The sequence below is a fragment of the Phaethon lepturus genome, unplaced genomic scaffold (genome assembly GCF_000687285.1).
Source record: "Phaethon lepturus isolate BGI_N335 unplaced genomic scaffold, ASM68728v1 scaffold10772, whole genome shotgun sequence".
NCBI classification, from domain to species: Eukaryota; Metazoa; Chordata; class Aves; order Phaethontiformes; family Phaethontidae; genus Phaethon; species Phaethon lepturus.
Window position 1 is genome coordinate 6,318 of NW_010525559.1, and position 19,781 is coordinate 26,098.

The 19,781-nt window shown below is 36.1% G+C and overlaps 1 protein-coding gene across 1 annotated transcript in view; it reads left to right on the forward strand.

Moving 5' to 3' along the window:
• Positions 1 to 19,185, forward strand: part of SEPSECS (Sep (O-phosphoserine) tRNA:Sec (selenocysteine) tRNA synthase) — a gene marked incomplete at its 5' end in the record, with an annotated part of 24,325 nt that extends 5,140 nt beyond the window's left edge. Inside the window, 7 exons of the mRNA XM_010282796.1 lie at positions 1,283 to 1,436; positions 5,465 to 5,567; positions 7,813 to 7,942; positions 8,065 to 8,156; positions 15,930 to 16,023; positions 16,672 to 16,762; positions 18,783 to 19,185. Of these exons, the coding sequence (XP_010281098.1) occupies positions 1,283 to 1,436; positions 5,465 to 5,567; positions 7,813 to 7,942; positions 8,065 to 8,156; positions 15,930 to 16,023; positions 16,672 to 16,762; positions 18,783 to 19,032 (914 nt within the window). The remainder of the gene's footprint in view (positions 1 to 1,282; positions 1,437 to 5,464; positions 5,568 to 7,812; positions 7,943 to 8,064; positions 8,157 to 15,929; positions 16,024 to 16,671; positions 16,763 to 18,782) is intronic.
• Between the last annotated feature and the right edge of the window lie 596 nt (positions 19,186 to 19,781).

The following is a 19,781-nucleotide window of genomic DNA, read 5'->3' on the forward strand; positions in this document are numbered from 1 at the left end:
CTCCTCTGCTCCTTTACTTCATTCAGTAAACTGACCATCTCTGTTTTTTAAGAAAGTAACAGTCATTTCATCTAGCGTGATGTTGCTGCCATGCCACACCTGTTTGGGGAAGGGAATGTATGGTTTCCAGTGTTTTATTCTGTAAACAACACCTTTCTGATTTATTTGTTTATTTATAAGCTAGAAATTTGAGCAGCTACCAGGACAGGCTTACTTCTTTAAGAAAGAAAACTCTTTGAGCACTAGGTTAGGTCAGCCATGCCTTTGTCTACCTGAATCTTGAAAATCTTTGAGAATGGAGGTTCCACAACCTCTCTGGATAGCAGTTCCAGTGCTGTGCTATCCTCTGAATGAAAAAAAAAGTTTTTCTTGTGGTTTATTCTGAATCTCTCAAGGCAAAATGTGTTGCTGTTGCCTCTTATTATATCCTACCAAGGAGAGTTTGGTGCTCCTGTCTTTGCAATTTCCTTTCAGATGGTTGGGGGCTGCTATTAGATATTCTCCTTAGCCTCTTCAGGCTTGAAAAGTCTAGCTCTTACAGCCTTTCTTTCTCAGCTGTGCATGCTATACGGCACCCATCTTGGTAGCCCTCTGACAGACCCTCTCTGGTTTTTCAAGATCCTCCCTGAGCAGTCTGATCCAAAACTGGAAACATTGCAGCATTTAGAAGAAGGGGATAACTTCCTTTTCTCAAATGTTTCTCTCATGTGTCCTTGAGAAACAATCTTACGAGGTTCAGTTGTTGTATCTCGCAAATACAAATTTAAACTGGAAACTTAAAAAAATAAAATAAGAGACTTAGGAAATAGCTTGGATTTTGATATGACAAAATTCACTTTCAAACATGGACGTTTTTATCTTTTAAGAAGTAATTTGAAAGTTTCTAGACTGAATAAGGCAGAGGCTTATGATGAAAGCCAAATCATAATGATATGCTAATGCTTTATAAGAATGCTACTCAAACACTTTCTTTTTAATTGGGAGGGAAGAGGTTAATCTGTTTTTTAAAAAATCTTCAAACCTGTTGGTGTTGCATGCAAAGAATGTAAGGTAAGCTTTTGTCTGGAGTCCAGCATTTAACAAGAAGATTATTGTAGTGTTTAGCTGTATGGACACTGCACCATCAAACGGTTTATGTTTCTGTGTTCTTAATCCAAGTCTGAAAGAATCTGTTAAAACAATAGAAGCAAGAAGATTTTTCAGATTTATACTGGAACTAAAATCCCACAGTTAGTGAGAGATTTGATGATATACACTCAAGTCTTGCTTTTTTTTTTATCAGGTTTTGAGCCTGTAGTGATAGAAAATGTATTAGAAGGCGATGAACTACGGACAGACATCGAAGCAGTGGAGGCCAAAATCAAGGCTCTTGGTCCTGAAAATGTTCTTTGTGTGCATTCTACAACGTCTTGCTTTGCTCCAAGGGTACCTGACAGGTAAGTAGTCTTTGTAAGAAGTATGCTATTTGTTACTGAAAAAAAACAAAAACAAAAACCAAACAGAACTTCCATGAATGTCTGTCTGCCTCAAATTGCTTAGCTACTGACAACAGTTAGTAAGGATACTTTAATCCCCTCACTTAAGGAAAATGGCAGATTGAAACAATGTTGCACTTTCAGAAAATTATATTAGAAAAGTGAGAATAATGCAGAAGGTCTTCCTTCTGTCAAATAACAGATGTTAATGATGATCTGTTGTGGTGAAATGGATGTCACTTTGGCACTGGTTTTCTTGTAATTTCATGGAAGTAGTAAAAGTAGACTTTCATAAAAACAGAGTCCAGGAAATGTATTGCATAGCTACTGGAATATTACTGTTGCTAATTTTATCTAATTTTAATATTACCATTGCCTTTTCTACTCTTCTCCTCTCGCCCATGATGAATTTTCCTAGGCTGTTAATGTAGTTAAAAAAAACAAAAAGCTGCAGCTAAATTTAAAATCTTTGCTTGACTGACTTTCCTGTATTATACTGATGTTTATTGGGCTAATTAAGATATACTGATATAAGGAAACTCTTGGAAGCATCTAGGGCAGATGTGCGGTACGAGCATAACATATGATTTGCCCTGCTGTAACTTATCTTGGTTTGAACATTTGCTGCCGGATTGTATGATGCTGCTACTTGTAATTTCCAGCTGTTGAATCACCACTAAAAGAAGCTTAAAATACATTGCATTCTTTCCTAATATTATATGTCCGTATACATAACTTCCATAGTTGCTACAAAGATGTCATTCAAGCACTAGCTGAAGCTGAGATGAGCATTACAGTTATGGATGGGAAATAGAGTATCTGAGACATTATTTCAATGTGTAGCTTGGTTATGAAATATTTGAAAAGTTCTCAGTCTGAAGATGACATGTTGGAGTAGAGGTGCCTTAAGTACTTGGTATATTGAGTCATTTGTCCAAAATTGGCACCATTGTTACTTGTAAAACTTGCTTTCTCTATTTGCTTACGAAAATAAGTATCAAGCAGCAAATTCCTTAGGTTTTGCAACTGAACAGGTAAATTTTTATGGGCTTGTATGTAGTACACTGAAGTATGAGATATTAAGAAGATGTCTTTTTTACATGATTTTAAATGTAGTGTCTCGGTTGTTCTGCTTCAATTGTTTTTAATTTATCACAAAATTGAAAAGACTTATGCTTGGAGTTCCTCTGCAGTGCATGCTTTTTTGTTAATTACTTTGTTATCTGGAAAATTTAGTTGAATATTTGCAAATGTAGGAAAGAAACATTATTGATTCTGAAACATGGTGAGTAAAGATATGTTTTGCTCTGTTTTCCTACCTTTAAGAACCCCCAGTATTTATCATAGGCTAAGCCAGTTGCTAGAGGGAAGTTAAAACTGTATAATTCTGTCAGAATACTATGAACATTGCTTGAAATTGACTTGCAGATTTATTGGCTAACTTAAATCACAGCTATCAAAATTGAATGGTCTATTTTATAGCTTGGGTAAATGAATCTTTTCCTTATCTGCTTCCTCTTTTTGACATGCGATTATTTTGTCCTCTGCAACTAAGAGATGAATTATTAGGTAGTGGCACTGCGTTATGATATACCACAGATATAGGAGGATTTGAACGCACTTTCTATTTAAAGGATACTGTCAACTATTGAAGGCCATAACATTCATCTTCCTACAGGAAGGAAAATCCCATACAGCATTTCTGGAGGGTACCATTTTAAATGTCTGTTTTTAAATACCTTGCATTTGTAAGGCTTTTTTTAGTTGTGGTGGTGGTGTTTTAAAATTTTAAGTGTCTTAGGATTGTTAAAAGGTCAGGGTAAGAGTTTTATGCCTGTGTACATATTTCCTTTGAAGTATTATTTAACTTCATGGAAATAATTCACTAGTGTATAAACCCCCTTCCTCAAAGCGACATCAGTTCTCAGACAGTCTTTTACCTGCTGTTGCTGTGAGTTGTCTCTAAAACTAATGTATTTAAGAGAGACCTAAAGGGCAGAAAAGTGTGTTTTTAAGTTAGTTTATGTACCTAGCAGAACGCTGTATCTTGTTACTTTCATTAATATTTGAAGAAAGACCAAAGCTTTCTTTTTTATGATCTTTCACAAACAGAAGAGTAAGAAAGAATAAATTGGAAAATATTACTGTAAGTTCTATTTGTGACTTTTTAAGAACTCAAGTAGTAGCCAAACTTACATTAATGCTTTATTTTTCTACTATGACTAGCAGCACTTTTAATGGTTCATTTTAAGCCTTGGAAGCAGAGGAGTGCTGTACATAATTGTTTGCTTCCCTTGTTAATCACATATTCTTTTCAAACAGTAGCACTCTCATCCTGTATAGTAATATGCATCTAATTGTTCAGTACAATATTTTTAGCAAAAGTAAAGAGGCTTTTCTGTTTTCAGTACCTGTAGAAGCTACCTTACTGCTCCCTTAAGTCTCAGGAGGTGAGAAAGGCAAACATACATAGCAATACACCCTCTATGTTTCCAGTTTGGTGAAATTCTCTACCTGCACTTGAAAAGAATCCTGTAAGAAGGCAACTGTTTTCCTTTGAGTCTCTGTGGAAGGTGAGGAATGAGTCTGATTAAGATCAGCAGATCAAAAGGCAAAAGCATTGCCTTGTGTAGTGTTACGTTTCCTGAAGTATTCTGTTGATGTTACACAGTTCAGGATTCAGGATGTTGATAAATGTGATAAATTGTTGGACATGCAGCTCCTGCCAAATATCCTGACTATAGAGGAACAATAATTACATTATACCACTGGTGTTTCCTAATCATTAAATACTTGTGATTTCTTTAGGGATAATATGGCAATGATGTTTTCCTAAGGATTGAGGTTTAAAAAGTTTAATCTGAGGTTTGCAGCTGAATTTTGCATTATAAAATGACACTAGGCAATGTAATAGAAATAGAATACAAAGAAATGTCAACACTTGGAAAATGTTTTCATACTCTGTCACATTTTATATGAATGTCAGTAAATTACGGTGAGAGGCTGTACAGAAGGAGATAGAGTAAAAATGTATTTAAGATTTAAAGTTTCCTGTTTTTTTAAAAAGATAATATTACCTTCATCATCACTTTAAATTATTATATATTACCTTATTTATTTCAAATATATTTTATTTCTAAAATATATTCACAGGTTTGGGGGAAATCAAGAGCTTTTTTAAAAAATAGAGTGTAATTGGAGGGCTTCAAAAAAGGATACTAAGTACATGTATGTTTAAAATGTTGAAGGCCTTTACCCAAAATGATCTATGCACCCACATAAATCATAGTTTGACTGAGAAATCAATCCAGGCTGAGCTCACTGTGATTTTGGGGATTTCTAAAGGCGAGTGAAGAGTTGTCTTTTATCTCTGAGTAAACAATTGAACAAAGTTTTAATTTGTTGATTTCCACCTTTAGACATTTTAGGGCTCTCCATTCCTTTGAAGAATATATTTTCTGTTAATCAGTTTATTTGAAATAAGCAAGTGTGATTTCAGCGAAAGGGTTGTAATATTAGTCCTTGGAAATAAACAGAAGCATGTAAAGGCTTACTGTTATATGATGCTTTTGGTTCCCAAGACACATCTTGAAACTTCCATTAGGCTGTTTTCAGGTTGAATATTAAAAGAAAGGGGAAAAAATATGAATAGCTAAAGCTCCATTAGTTATCATTAAAGTAGTATAAAAAAATGCTTATATCTGAATCAGAATGATTTGGGATCTATTTACTGTGTTCCAGACAAAACTTTCAGTGAAGCATGAAAAATTTCAGCCCAGGTCAGCGACTTGTAGTATATGTAAATACTAACAGAATTTACTTCTTACTTTATAGCTTAAGGTGACAAGTGCTACCTTCAGGTACTAATCAAGAAAAGTTTCTTTTCTCATTCTGACCTCCTTGTAGACCTTTCAGTCTTTTAATGGTCTGATTTGTAACATGAGTTACAGTTATCAGTGCTTCTCTAAATTACAATTTTATGCTCATAGACTGGAGGAACTGGCTGTGATTTGTGCTAATTATGACATTCCCCATATTGTCAACAATGCATATGGAGTTCAGTCTTCAAAATGTATGCATCTTATCCAGCAGGTAGGAGCTGTGTATCTCAAATAATTTTTTTAACAGGTGTAAGTAAATCTCTGACTGTAGACAAGACTAGCAAATTTTATCAGATGTTTCACAGCTTTGAGACTAATCCCATGCGTGTCTGATATTTGAATAATTTTCTGAGAAAGCAGAGCAGTGGGAAATAGAACTTAAAAATAATATTTGTTACTTCTATTATGTGCTTTTTATGTATTAAAACCAAATTTATTTAGGTTTTGTTTATGTTCAAGTGTATGTAATGGAAAAATGTCCGTAGTAAGCTTTCTTAAAATATTTCATAAACTTATGAACTAAAAATGAAGTAATGGATCATACTTGAATAGGGATTAAGCCTTCAACAGAATGTGAGTTACAGATTTTCAGTTGAAGGTACAAGATTCTACAACAACAGTTTATAGGTGTTGTCACTGTTAAAATATTGTTGTCACAGAGAACAGTTGAGGTAACTGGGTTAAATTCCATGTTGTGTTCGAAAAAATTTAATTTCTGTTCCTGTTTAGTTCGAAAACAAGGTTTCTTAATATTTTAAGATCAGCCATGAAACTTAGAATTCTTGCATTTTTGCTCATTGCAAAGTACATGCACTGTTTCTTCAGTATCTCTCTTTTCTGTTGCCCATATCAAAAGAATAGGAAGATATTTTTTAACAGGATCCAGGGGATCAATTTAAATTATGCTGGTCTTGTTTTCTCTAATTAAAAAGACATTATGTTATTAACTGGGCACAGACTAATTTGATACATAATTATGACAGGAATATTACGTTGACATTTCTAAATCTTGAGAGACTGAAGGAATTTGACAAAACTTCAAGTGATACGTGAAATATAAAATGGCATATGCTTTATTTGTAATGTGCTTGGTACATATTCATTGTATTTAACTTGCGCAAGTCTAGTGAAATTCTGACATGAAGGAGGCTGTGGAATTGATGAGTTTTACTGCATGAAATGTATCTAATGGCAATCTTTTCAGACTATGAAGCTACAAATAGGAATGTTACTGTGTTGGTTCCTGTTTTTTCTTGGCTTCTTGAGAGGTTGTTTGAGCGTTTTTTTGTTTGTTTGTTCTTTGGTTATGCAAATGTATACATTTGAACTCTGATTTGTTTTACATTTATTTACAAAAATGTATTTCCTGCAATAGAAAATGTCTGTGAGGAAGTAGTTACTAATGAATACTTAGGAATATGTACATGCTGAGCACAGTGTGAACAGAACTTGCAAGAGTATCACAGGAAGGAGCTTTTCAGACCATTTTATTTGTCGCACTTTTCCTCTGGTGGTCTCCTGTCAATTAAATCAAATTATAGCTGCTGTCATTCATCTTCCCATCAAAAAGCTGACAAATTCAGAGTGCTTCTTCCCATCTCCCATGTACTAAGCTATTCAAACAGAAATAATAACTGTGGTTTAGTTGGATCTGCTTTTTTCACTCTTTTTGCTGTAGGCATTAGCTCTGTTTCTATTTCTTGGTTTTAGTATGTAGTACTTTAATATGTATGTATTTGAATATAGTTTAATATGTATGTTCTTTAATATACTTTTCAGGTTCTGTTTTGCTGCATACTTTTTAATTGTACAGTGCACAGTAGCACATTACTCAGATTGAAGATGTACTGCAGAATCTAATTTTTTTTCCCTCTAAGAATGTCTAAGTAGCTAGGTATAAAGACATTTTGTTTTCTGGGAAATCTGCTATCAGAAGTTATAAGGCTGCTTGCTAAATCAAGATCCAGATAAGAAGGCGTGCTGTCACAGCCCGCTTGTTTTTATGTAAATTTATATATGTATTGAGAAAAATCTTCTTCTTTTCTAATGAAGCATTAACCTGTAGCCCTTTACTGTGAGAACCTGTGAAATGTTTTGGGTTGTACAGTTTTAACTGTATATTGCCCATTAAATTCCAAGGGGTTTGTTTTTGGTTGTTGTTGAAAACAAGCTACACTTAGACTTGCAGGATTTAAAATCAGTATTTTAAATCATAGCAAAATAGAAATTTGTAAGGTACTATGTAAGCAGACAATGGTAATAATAGTGAGCAATGCTAAGAAAAGTAATACTATTATTTGTAATTTTTCATCACAAATACAATATCTGAGAGAGTTTCAGGAATTATATTTATTTCAGTTACATTGCTGTGTAATTCTGATGCTACCACATGTTCCCTTTTTCCTAATGTATGCTGTTGATTTTTTGTTGTTGTTTGTTGTTCCTTTTGGACAAAGGGTGCTCGAGTAGGCAGAATAGATGCTTTTGTTCAGAGCTTGGACAAAAATTTTATGGTTCCAGTAGGTGGTGCTATCATTGCTGGCTTCAATGAGTCCTTCGTTCAGGAGATCAGCAAAATGTATCCAGGTAAGTAGTTCATGGACTGATTTCATCCATACAAAATAACTGTAGAAAACTTGATTATCAGCTTTCTTTCACATAAAATTTATTTCTGCCACTTTAATCTCTAAATTTTTTTTTTTCTTCAGGAAGAGCATCTTCATCTCCTTCCTTAGATGTCCTCATTACACTTCTGTCTCTAGGTGCCAGTGGCTACAAACAGTTACTGAAAGAGAGAAAGGTAAGCTTTTTGGCAAACAGCACTTTGTTGAAGTCAGCTGTTAACAAAGTTCTGTTGCAAAACTGCTTTGTGTAGTAAATCCAGTTTCTGTCTAGAAAGCCATTGAACTTCTTCTGAGCTCACAGCTCTGAATCTGGAAAGGCAGTATGACATAATTACTTCTTGGCTAAATGGTGCTCATGAGTAAGCATGATTTCCATGTTGTTTTCCAAACCAGAAAGCTAAACTGAGGTCCTGTACTATCTTGTACATTATTCATATTTGTTGTTGTAAAATATGTCTAATACAGTAGAATTTTGCCCACAAAAGCTTCATCTGAGAAGTACTGTGCTGTGTTACCATGGTCACACTGCTTCCAGGACTAAAGCATGAGATCGGACACTCAGAGGCAACCTGAGGTCTCTGCTCTTCTTCATTTGGCCCTATTGTGCCTTTGTGCTATGATAGTGTTTAATTAAATGCTTGTGTACCACATTCTCTGGAGAATCACAGCTTCTGGTTAGGTTATAAATACTGTGCATGGCCACAAAAAGAGAAAAATACTGTGCATGGCCACAAAAAGAGAAAAATGCTGTCATTTAAGGTAGTCATCTAGATACAGAGCTAGGTTTCTTCTCTGCCTCTCACAGACTATATGTTTTATGTTGGTTATAACTGCATTGCACAAACATTCAAGCGGTCTAAGGTTGGAACCTGTACATCTTGAGTTGCCCTTAATTCTGGACATAATACAGGCCTGATTTGGCTATCTTTATGTATTAACACAGACCATTCTTTTTGCAGAGAGTTTTAGGTAAAGAAATGCTGTGAACTAAGTACTGTTAAGTTGTTAGTTTTAAATCATGCGTGATCTGTTCCATTATTTTATTTAGAAACTACGTTCCAATTGTTAAACTGATGCCTCTGATTACCTGGCAGGGCAATATTGCTGGATGCTGTGACTAGTTTCTAGCTGCTTGTAGAGGCATTCAGAAATTTTGTACTGGAATTGAGATCCTGTAGGAATAGCTAGACTATAGAAAACCAAACTAGTTTAGTGGCCTTGAAACAACCAAGAAGTGATCTGTGCAACTAAAGTGAAAACACGGCTTATGAAACACTGGAAGCAGTTACCACTTTTGCCACTACTGCAATACAGTTTCTAACATTTTATTCTGGCTGTTTTATGTGTTGCCGTGTATGGTTTGTGTCTTCATTAAAAGTAGGTTGTATTTTTTGCCCCTTCACTCTCATCTCCAAAATAATCTCGAGTGAATTCATCGTGTCTTCTGCAAAGCTGATTTTGATGTTAGATTTACAGTGGTAGCAGATACACAATGGACAGCATAAATATTCTCTTAACTCATAAATAATAATTCTTTAATAAATAGAATGTCTTGATGAATAGCTGTATATTTTGAATCATGTAGTTTTCTTGTAAGTAGAATTCTAAGGTGAATAAAGCATTATATTTTTACAACTTCAGGTCTTTTTATTTCAGTTGTGAGTGTACTCTATATACACAGCCTTTTATATGGAATAAATATGTTTCTTTTATTGGATTTGCTGTAGAAATAGAAACCTTTTTTTGCTTAAATCTGTTTGTTCCTGAATTGTAAAAATGTAATAGTGATAGTTTATTACCTGTGCTCTGTGAAAGCATAGGCAGAGCTATTAGGCTCCCAGCAGGAGCTATTTATAGCTTGACATTGAGTACTCCTTTCTATATCGGTACAGCTACACCTACTCACACAAAAAGTCAGCTATAAAAAACCTCAGGTGTGGGGTTTTTTTTTCTTTCTCCTTTTACCTTACCCTTATTAACATGGGTGTTACTTCAGGCTATTTGAGCTCAAGCCAGAAAGACCAGAATATTACTGAGAAGAAACTAATCTTGTACAACCAAGGAAAGAAATAGCCTGCCCGGTTTTGCTTTTACACAGATGAACTGTTTAATGTAGGAAGGGAAGAGATTATTTGAGGGAGAGGAGCACGTACACGGAATGGGATTTTCTGACAAGCTGGCAGTCATGGAGTGTGCAATTGTCCTAGGGTATGAGATTATATGTTATGATATGAAGGAGAAAAATGGTGCAATGGATCTGAGGACAAGAGCAGGGGAGTAACGCACACATACTGTCCAAATGTCTGAAGAAAAGTGGCCATATATGAAAGCCTAATAAGGAATGTTTTCAACAGTCATATTTAGCCTTGATGTTTCCAGAGAAAGGGTAAAAGAAGAGCACCAACAGTAATGTTTTCCTACTTTTCCTAAATTTTCAGTATTCCTTTTTATATGTTTATGTAGTGTTTAGAAGTTTAGGGGTTTTTTTTAATCTCTTAGGGGATTCTAGGTCATTTTGTAATGCAGATAATGGCAGCTGATCCATAGTCAAATTCATTAATATCTTTGCTTTTAAAGAACTTATAATATTATGTAAAGGTTAATTTTTAGTAGCAACTCCTTTGATTTCCTCAGTACAGGTTATGTTGTGTCCCATATTCTGCATTGCCAGGTCTAAAACCCTCTATTTTCGTGTATGTGCTTGTGTGTCTGAACCAGGCCACGTGTGGCAAATACAGTGGTTATGCTGTGTAATAGCAGAAACAGTAGACCTCAGCTGTCACCTCAGAATTGACAGAGAGCAAGGACCCTACATTCAGGGTTTACATTCAGGTTTAATACTGGTTAACTATTTTCCAATGTGGTCCTTTTAATCCATTTATCTAACTATTATACTGGTATTATTGTAGAGGTGATGGCTTCGTTTTGTTTTCAGCAGTTATGGATTTCCTCATTAGACTTTCCTTAACAGTCTAACGATCAAGATAACTCTGATTTTCTTAAATGTATTTGTGTTACTTGGGACGTGATGGAGCTTTTTATATCTATATCCATCTGTCTGTATACTTTCTAAGAGTGATTAACTGGAGTAATTTTTATGACCTTATGGAGTATGTATCTAAAATATTTGAAATCAGACCGAGTGGGAGCAAATTGTTTGGTTTTTACAATTCAATAAAATACTAGGTTTATATTTCATAGTTTATCATTGATGTAATTATTCTGATAGGAATAAATTATTTGTACAGTTCAGGGTGAGTTTATATTGCTGCTCTACTTATGATTGAATTTAAGAATAAGAGAAAAGCCATTTAATGCTGGATATTAACAATGTGAAAAATCAAATATTGTTACAAGAAGACAGACATTTGTTACTCTCTTTTTGTCTAGTTGGTTTGCTACACTGTAGTTTGTCAAATGTGTGGGATTACTGCAGGATTTTCCCTGTGTGAAATATGTGGAACCATATTCAAATTTTAGACTGGCTGGAGGCAAGATAGTTTAACTGAATGTAATCATTATCTTCAGGGGTGTTGTGTGGTTAAACAAATGCCAAGTATGAATGGAAGCTTCAAAGAGGCCTACATACTTAAAGCAGGTATTGGAGAGGTACAGCCTACAAGGAGCCTGATCTCAAGGTCTTCGAAGTGCTGAAGAGAAAATGTTAATCGGTGTTGTTAAGAAAGACCTTTTAAAAAAGTATGAGCATGGTGATTGTCAGCATTAGTGTTACCATATCAAGTTGGCAAGTTTCTGTTGGATTACTTTTATATGATATAAAGATTTAAAGGTTCCGTAATTATTTTCCTATTTTTAAAACTTTCAAGTACATTATAAATTCAGAATGAAATTATTGATCTCACAATTCAAGAGAATCTATATATGAGGGTATGTGGTATATGTCAGTATCACACACGTACACGTACAGTTTCTGTCATGTGTTTGGCGGCATTTCAAGAAAGTAAGCCTTCCACTGGGACGCTCTGGAGCACGTACTAACAGGTCTCCATGGTCAGCACTGCAGCTTCTCTTTGTCTGCATGAAGTGGTGTGCCAAGTGGTCCGGTAAGATCACATGTCAGATGCAGCTGGTCAGTCTGAAATGCAAAGCAGAAAAGAGGTGGTGATGGTTGCATTAGAAACAGCTGCTGCTGCAAAGTAATTTAAGATGGGACCAGATCAGTCTTGGGTACAGCATATGACGGCAGTCTATCTAGATCAAAGAGGCTGTAGAATTACTCTTCTGCAGTGGCTTCTTCAGTGCCATAAACAGCTATATGGCTGTTCTCTGAGGACATCTCATCTTTTCAGATGAAGGGGGAGGAAGGCAGAGTTTTACAGATTCGGAGCCTGAGCAAGCTGGGTGGTGAGAACCAGCTAGGTTAGGGTCAACCACACACAAAAAGTTTCTTGGCTTTCATCAGTTGTTTCTCTATCACCTGATACGGGACTAATGGCATATTGAGTACCTCCATCTGCTTTTTCTCTGGGGTTACTGGCTTTTTCTTTACTTGTTTCCCTCTAGTTATTTTCATTTAGAAGAACAGTGCCTATCACAATGGAGCAACAAATGAAAAGTCACCCATAGTAGTGTAGGTTCTGTTAAAAATAGTTTTGTATTGTAAATACTGTATGATTCAAATATTTTTAATAATTGTTACAAACCTCCTTTTGAAGGGGAACAAAGCTGGTGAGGGGTCTGGAGAACAAGTCTTATGAGGAGCGGCTGAGGGAACTGGGGTTGTTTAGTCTGGAGAAGAGGACGCTGAGGGAAGACGTTATCGCTCTCTACAACTACCTGAAAGGAGGTTGTAGTGAGGTGGGTGTTGGTCTCTTCTCCCAAGTAACCAGCGATAGGACGAGAGGAAATGGCCTCAAGCTGTGCCAGGGGAGGTTTAGATTGGATATTAGGAAAAATTTCTTTACTGCAAGAGTGGTCAAGCATTGGAACAGGCCCAGGGAGGTGGTGGAGTCACCATCACTGGAGGTGTTCAAAAAAACGTGGACGTGGCAGTTTGGGACATGGTTTAGTGGCCATGGTGGTGTTGGGTTGATGGTTGGACTTGATGATCTGAAAGGTCTTTTCCAACCTTAATAATTCTATGATTCTTGAAAGTATTTTTGTATACATATGTGGAAGTAGGCCATTTTGCCCAAATAATTGAGTCATTTGGCACATTAGATGCATACACCATTGTTGATTTGTTCTTCATGTGTTTTGAGGTATTTTACTGTTTCAGGTGCTAGAAAGACCAGCAGAAGTGCAAGACATTTTTACAGAGTTTAGCGTTCATTTCACTAGCCTGCTGAGGTTTTGTGATAAGTTTCTAAGGGCGAAGAGTGAATTAAATAATGAAACTTAACTGACATTGTATTGTTCAATGCAACTTTAGCGTAATAGTTAGCTTCATTGGAGAAAACTTAAAGTGTCTAGCACAGAAAATATATAATTGCTTAGGGTGCTTATAAATTTTCCACATAACAGAAATATTTTATAATAGAGGTTGGTTATAGATTTGACCTCACAGAAATACTGCTTTTTTCCTTTTTTTGGAAAGGCTGTTAATCTGTTTTGCAACAAATTGCTTAACTTCTGAAACTATAAAATATCTAGAGGGCTTCCAATGGAAAGATGCAAAGTAGTGTTGTTCATAAAAGTAAGTTTTGAATTTGTGTTCAGGTAGCCTCAAACTGATGAAAATACCTACTTGTTTTGGGTTTTTTTTGCCATCTTTCCATTCTACCTTGTTTTGACAAATTCCTATGCAGGTAAATGCTCATCTAGTAACCTAGGTATTTAATCTTAATTTAATACATTTATACAGTGTGTAACTGGTTATACCAACTTGCAGTCCTTTCAGTAATAAATACTGTAAGAGATGCAATAAAGAATTCCCTAGGTACAACACACAAAAATTAATTATATGGGAATTTGTTCCTGTACAGGTTTTTCTCAGTACTAATTTCACCAATAATATCTCCATATTAGATATTTTGTATATTTCTGTATTGCTTTATTATCTAAAATATAGATAATTATGTATATTTCTGTAATACTTTGCTTTAGTTGTAGAAGTAAATAGCCAGCAGAGGGAGCACAACTTACTTTATGATTTGGATTCCAAAAAAATACTAATAAAATGGCTAACACATTGGAGATGCTTATTGTGGAAAGAAAATAACAAATGAGTAATGTGCATATATTCCGTGAGGGACCAGAAGGAAGGCAAAAGTGTTTGAACATTTGAAACATACTGTGAGTGAACGGTAAATAAACTCTGATGAATTGAAATGATAAAATCACTTGATTTACAAATGCCTCTGAAAAATAAGAATTATTTTTAACAAATTTCAAGTGCAGGTAATTAACCATAGATGACTCACAAAATTTTTTGTTGTTGTTGCAAGTAGTACAGAAGCTTTATGCTCTTGTTAATAGTTGAATCAATAGCCTGATTCATGTAGACAGTAACATGATACTTTTTCCTCTCTGACTAAATTCATTCTATGGTATAAGGAAGACCGGGTCAGGAGCTGTGTTCATTTGGTCGCTCATGAAGTGAGACTGGGTTCACTGCTGTGGCTCAAGAAGAGTAGCTGAAACATTCTTCTGACTTAGCTACCACAAAGCTCATTTGGTTTCACAAGACCTTTGGGAAGTTCTGCTCAGAAACATAATTTTGATCACGAGTTGTAATTTGTATCTGTCAGAGTGCACAGGTCAGAGCAGGATACTGGTCTACAAACAGAAGAGGCAACTCTATTTAAAGAATGAAAAATCACTTGTCAGGTCCAGAAATTGATGAGGATGCTTAAACAGGCAGTCACATTGAAGCAGATGAGCAGCACAATCTTTATGGCCAGAAAGAGGAAAAATCTGGCATTTAGTATCTTTCAAAAAGACTACCCAGTATCTGTATTTTTTTGCTATTTTTTATGGGCATTAAAAAGGATCGAAAAGAAGCCAAAGGATACAATAAGAAGAACGGTGTTCATTCTCACTCTGTCCATAAGTGTTTTGAGATGATATGTGAAGAGGAAGGTATTAAACTGAGGAAGAACATGAGCAATTATCGTAGATTACTACTGGGGAAGAAGGAGGAAATAAAATACGGATGAAGTATAAAATACGGAGAAGCAGCCTTTTATGTGCAGTGTGACTTGTATCCGAGCCAAAACATTTACGAAAATCAGTTTTACGACACTTTCACAATAAAGGTGCAATCTAAGTAAGTGATAGCAGAAATTCAGATATCTTAATTCTTTTAGTAGGCTTGAACGGGGGGGTTGGTCCCAGAAAGAGGACTTGCCACAAAACAGAGCTGAGTATTCGGGAGAGTCTATATTGTGTGAAACAAAATGCATTCAAATGTGTACTCATAGCCTTCTGCTTAAGAGACTGTATTGCCGTTCTCATACAGAAAAAGAAGTCTGTGCACCAGTGGTACTTGTGATTGTGTGACACACGGTAACAAAATGTGCTACTTTTAGTCTGGAATGTATTAATAGAGAGAAAATGAGGTAAGGAGCAATTTGCCATAACAGAGCCATCTGCGATGGCAACGGTTCATTCTCTGAGGCTCGGGGAGCTTTGGCGGGGGGAAGCTCTTGCAGGAGTGGGGTGAGGTAGGACTTGCTGTGCAGTGGGAGTCTCCAAGGTTTTACCTCCCCAGGTTGCAGGGCCACAGAGAGAATGACTGACATCCCAAGAGCATTTATTAGACCAGATAGAGAGCCTTGTACCAGCTTGAGGGGCAAGAACAGTGTTCAGGAAATGGAGCTGTTCCTTTATAGATGTCAGAGAATTGTCTGCTCCGCTTACTTGGTACACATCAAAAGAGGATCAGCTGGGCACCTGTAGGATGTAATGGAGACTTGACAGTTTCCTGAAATAGGTACTATTTTCTCTGTTTGATAGCTAATAACAAAAACATTGCATCTTTTTTCCAGGAGATGTTTTCCTATCTTTCAAGTGAGCTGAAAAAGCTGGCAGATGCCCACAATGAGAGACTGTTAGACACACCACATAATCCCATTTCCTTAGGTAATTGTTGTTGTTTTATCTTTTTTAAAAACTTCTAATATACTGTGCATTCATAATTCACTTTCACATACAGTTCCTATATATTAAACATTGTTCACTACACTTCATTAAATTGTTCTTAGGTTGAGATGAAACCATTGAACCCAATAAAGTAACCTACTATAAGAGTAGAGTAGTGACTTGGGCCTTTTATTTTTTTACAAAATTGCTCCTGTCCAACATACTCATTTATTGTAATCAAGGCAGGCAGAAGATGTTAGCATGTAGCTTTATAAGTAAGTAGATTTAAAAGTAAATCAGGTTATAATTATTTTACCCATCATTTTGTAGCACTGTAAAAGAGATTATGTAATTCCTACTCAAGATATTTGTTCTAACCGAAAATTTCTGCTGGACACCAAAGTAATATTGCCTATCTGTGCAGAATCTCTGCCTTACATACTGTTTAACCAAAGTCGTCATCTGTGACAGCTTGTGGGAAAATTAAAAATGATGAAATGTAGTATTCTTATTTCTTTTTTTCTTTGTATCTAAACACAAATATTTGGCTAGATTTTTATTATTGGAAAACAGCTTGTCCTCTGCAGTGGTTCTTTGGAGAAAAAGAAGCTTTGTAGTAATTTTAACCTGGCCTTTTGTTACTTTTAGCCATGTCACTGAAGAATCTAGATGAAAATAACGATGCTGCTGTTACCCAGCTTGGATCCATGCTTTTCACAAGACAAGTTTCTGGAGCAAGGTGAGGATACTATGAATTTGAAAACTTTGGGGGGCTGTGTTAGCACATATTTTATGAAATCCTATATTTGTTTTGTACCAGTTGTCTCATGATTACGGATTACAGTCTGACAGTAATGAGTCAGAGAGTAATATACCCTTCTTCATCACTGTATCTGCTAACAATGTCTACCTGCCTGAGTTAGCGATGAGGCCCCCTTTGTTAGCTTTGGTAGGCTAAATAGATAATCTATTCCCATTTATTTTAGTGTCATTATTCCCTAGTACCCCTTGGTTTCATTTAGCTTCCAGCTGTTGTCTGATCTTATAGTTAAGTTGTAAGCTACTTAGGAAAGATCTTTGTTTTGTTTATTGCAACACAAATATGGTTGTGCTGGATGTCAGGGGAATAAGCTTTTAATACCCTACATAGCTTTTTATCATGTGGAAGAAAATCCTGCTTTCTGGAACTAACTGTGTTTTTTAAAAAAAAATTGAAAATTTTAAAAAATCTGCAACCTGAGCCAGTTTGAGTTGAGTTTATTCTCAGAGACACTGGTATGTGGAAATGCAAGACAAATAATTTTTAGTGATTATGGTTTAAACCTTTTAGAGGAAGAGAATGATTTAAAATCTGTCTTGGCAGGATTCCTTAATCTGAATATTACTGCTGCCATGCTAACTTCTGCCATAGATGTAATGTCATTTTTTTGTAGCAGAGCTGAATGTTTCCACATCAGAAGGTATGCTTCATTAGCTTGGATTATTCCACTTCCTGCACAGATGAATGACAGTAAATCTATATGTACTGTAGTTAGATGCTCTTTTTAATTTGTCTGACCTAACCTTGGCTTATCCTGCAATTTCAGCCATCTTTGGCTGAAATGATTGAAAAGTTTCAATATTTGGAAAGTTAAAACTCTCCAATTCTTTGCCTGATACAACGGTTTCAGGTTTTTCCTTTTTTTTTTTTTTTTTTTAAGGTGAGTAATTCTTTTGTAGTATATACACCATTTGACCTGGCATTTATTTCAACAGATTTTTTGCATTATGCTTGCGCTGAATGCCAGTGGTAGTAACAGCAAACTCCCTGCTTCAGTAGCATAGAGGCTTTTGCATAACGTGTGGTCTGAGCACTTGGACAGAGGAAGGACCTGCTAATCCTAGTGGTACTTGTCTGAACGCACTCTCTTTTATGAACTGCAGGGACTGACTCTACAGAGGTAGTAAATTCTTATCAATTGGTGTTAACTGCTTGATGTAGGCTTTAACTGTAGCCGCAAGGCAAGTTGTTCCTTCAACAAGTAAGGATGTGGATTAGAGTCTTGATTGATTAGGGAATGGGTATGTACTGAAAGTGCTGACAAATAGGGTGTGATAGGTAGAGGTTCTGAGTATGAGGAAGAGGTGAAAGCGGTGGCAAAAAGTATCCACTACAAGGAGGGAATGAATATGAGGTCAACATCATAGGTTGGGGGCAAAGGGAGGTGCAGTAGAGAGGAAGGGGTGGGAAGAAGTTGGGATCCTGAGCCCTCTAAATCACTTGAACCCAGACATTTTTGTCTGCAGTGCACTCTGCCAAGCAGATGTCTGCACTAAGGCTGCTGTCAGGATTGTGATCCCGGGGAGGTCAGGGTCACCACGTTGCCTAAGGAGGGGTCAGCTGACCCAGGTCAGAGACAGAGCAGGTCAGATAGATAGAGCTTCTTATGGAATAAGAAAGTTTGCTGCAGGTGTCTTTTCCCCCACACTGGGGAGTTCATAATACCAGTAGTAAAGACCTTAATAATTTAACTGAAGAGGGGAAGGGACATGTGCACCCAGATTTGAGCTAATTCAGGATCTGCTACTACTGTCACTCATAGTGATGCATGGGCACTAACTTGGAGAATGCCTGATCTAAGGCTGCTCAGATTATTTTGTTTAGAGCTAGCAGATGTTTACACAAGTTCCTATACAGTGTAATGTGTTCATCATAGGGTATCACATAAAAATATCCAAGACATCTTTAACTGAATCACAATTTTGTTTGTTTGTTTCAGGGTTGTTCCCTGTGGGTCTGTACAAACAGTGAATAACTATACTTTTAAAGGCTTTATGTCACATGCAAATGACTATCCCTGTGCTTACCTCAATGCTGCCTCAGCAATTGGAATTAAAAAGCAAGATGTAGATGTATTCCTAAAAAGACTCGACAAGTGTTTGAAGACTTCTAGAAAAGAAGCAAAGCAAGAAAAACATGTAAATGAACTAAGTAATTCTACTACAGGCACAGAACAACTTGAAGACTAGAAGATACAGATTTAGTAACACAGGAAGATATGCTTTTGTTTGAAGTATGTCAGATTTGTATTGGGTTAGCATGGTGAATCTGCAGTGCAGAAGATTTATTCCTGATCTGAAAAACAACAAAAAAAACTTCGGTGAAATTCAGCTTTAAAGAAAAATTATACTCCCTCCAAAACAGAAGGCCAGACACAAGTTTTTTAGCAGCAGATAAATGCACTTAGTATCTGCCAAAGTAAAGCTTTATATTCAGAAAGACCTTGAGTTGGCCTGTCAGTCTGTGGGTGACTGTTTGGACCAGTGTTCAATAAACCACTGAGCTTATTCACATGTTTTTGATTTAACAAAAATTTTCTGTGGCAGTGATTGAATTCCTTCCTAGGTATAGGCCCATCCACCAAGAAATGTTTCACTGCTCTCAAAATATCTCGTTTCTCATCAGCATACTTGCCACTTTTCATTTCTTTTCAAATATTGATGTAAGTGTTGGGATAGCCCTTACTAAATACAATGTTAAAACTGCAAGAGGAAATGATAGAATTGGAATAGTAGCGTTTTTCAGCGGTTCTCACCTCTCATTAACTGCCTAGAACAGTGCAGCCATCAGTGGCAAAGAAAAAACTAGAATACCTCATATCCTGTCAGTACTCAGCTCCTGGAAACATTTGCATTGTTCAGCAACCCAAAGGAATTTTAATAATGAAAGCAATGGGTAGTAGAGTGGAGAGGTACAGGTGTCTTTTTTCTTTCTTTCT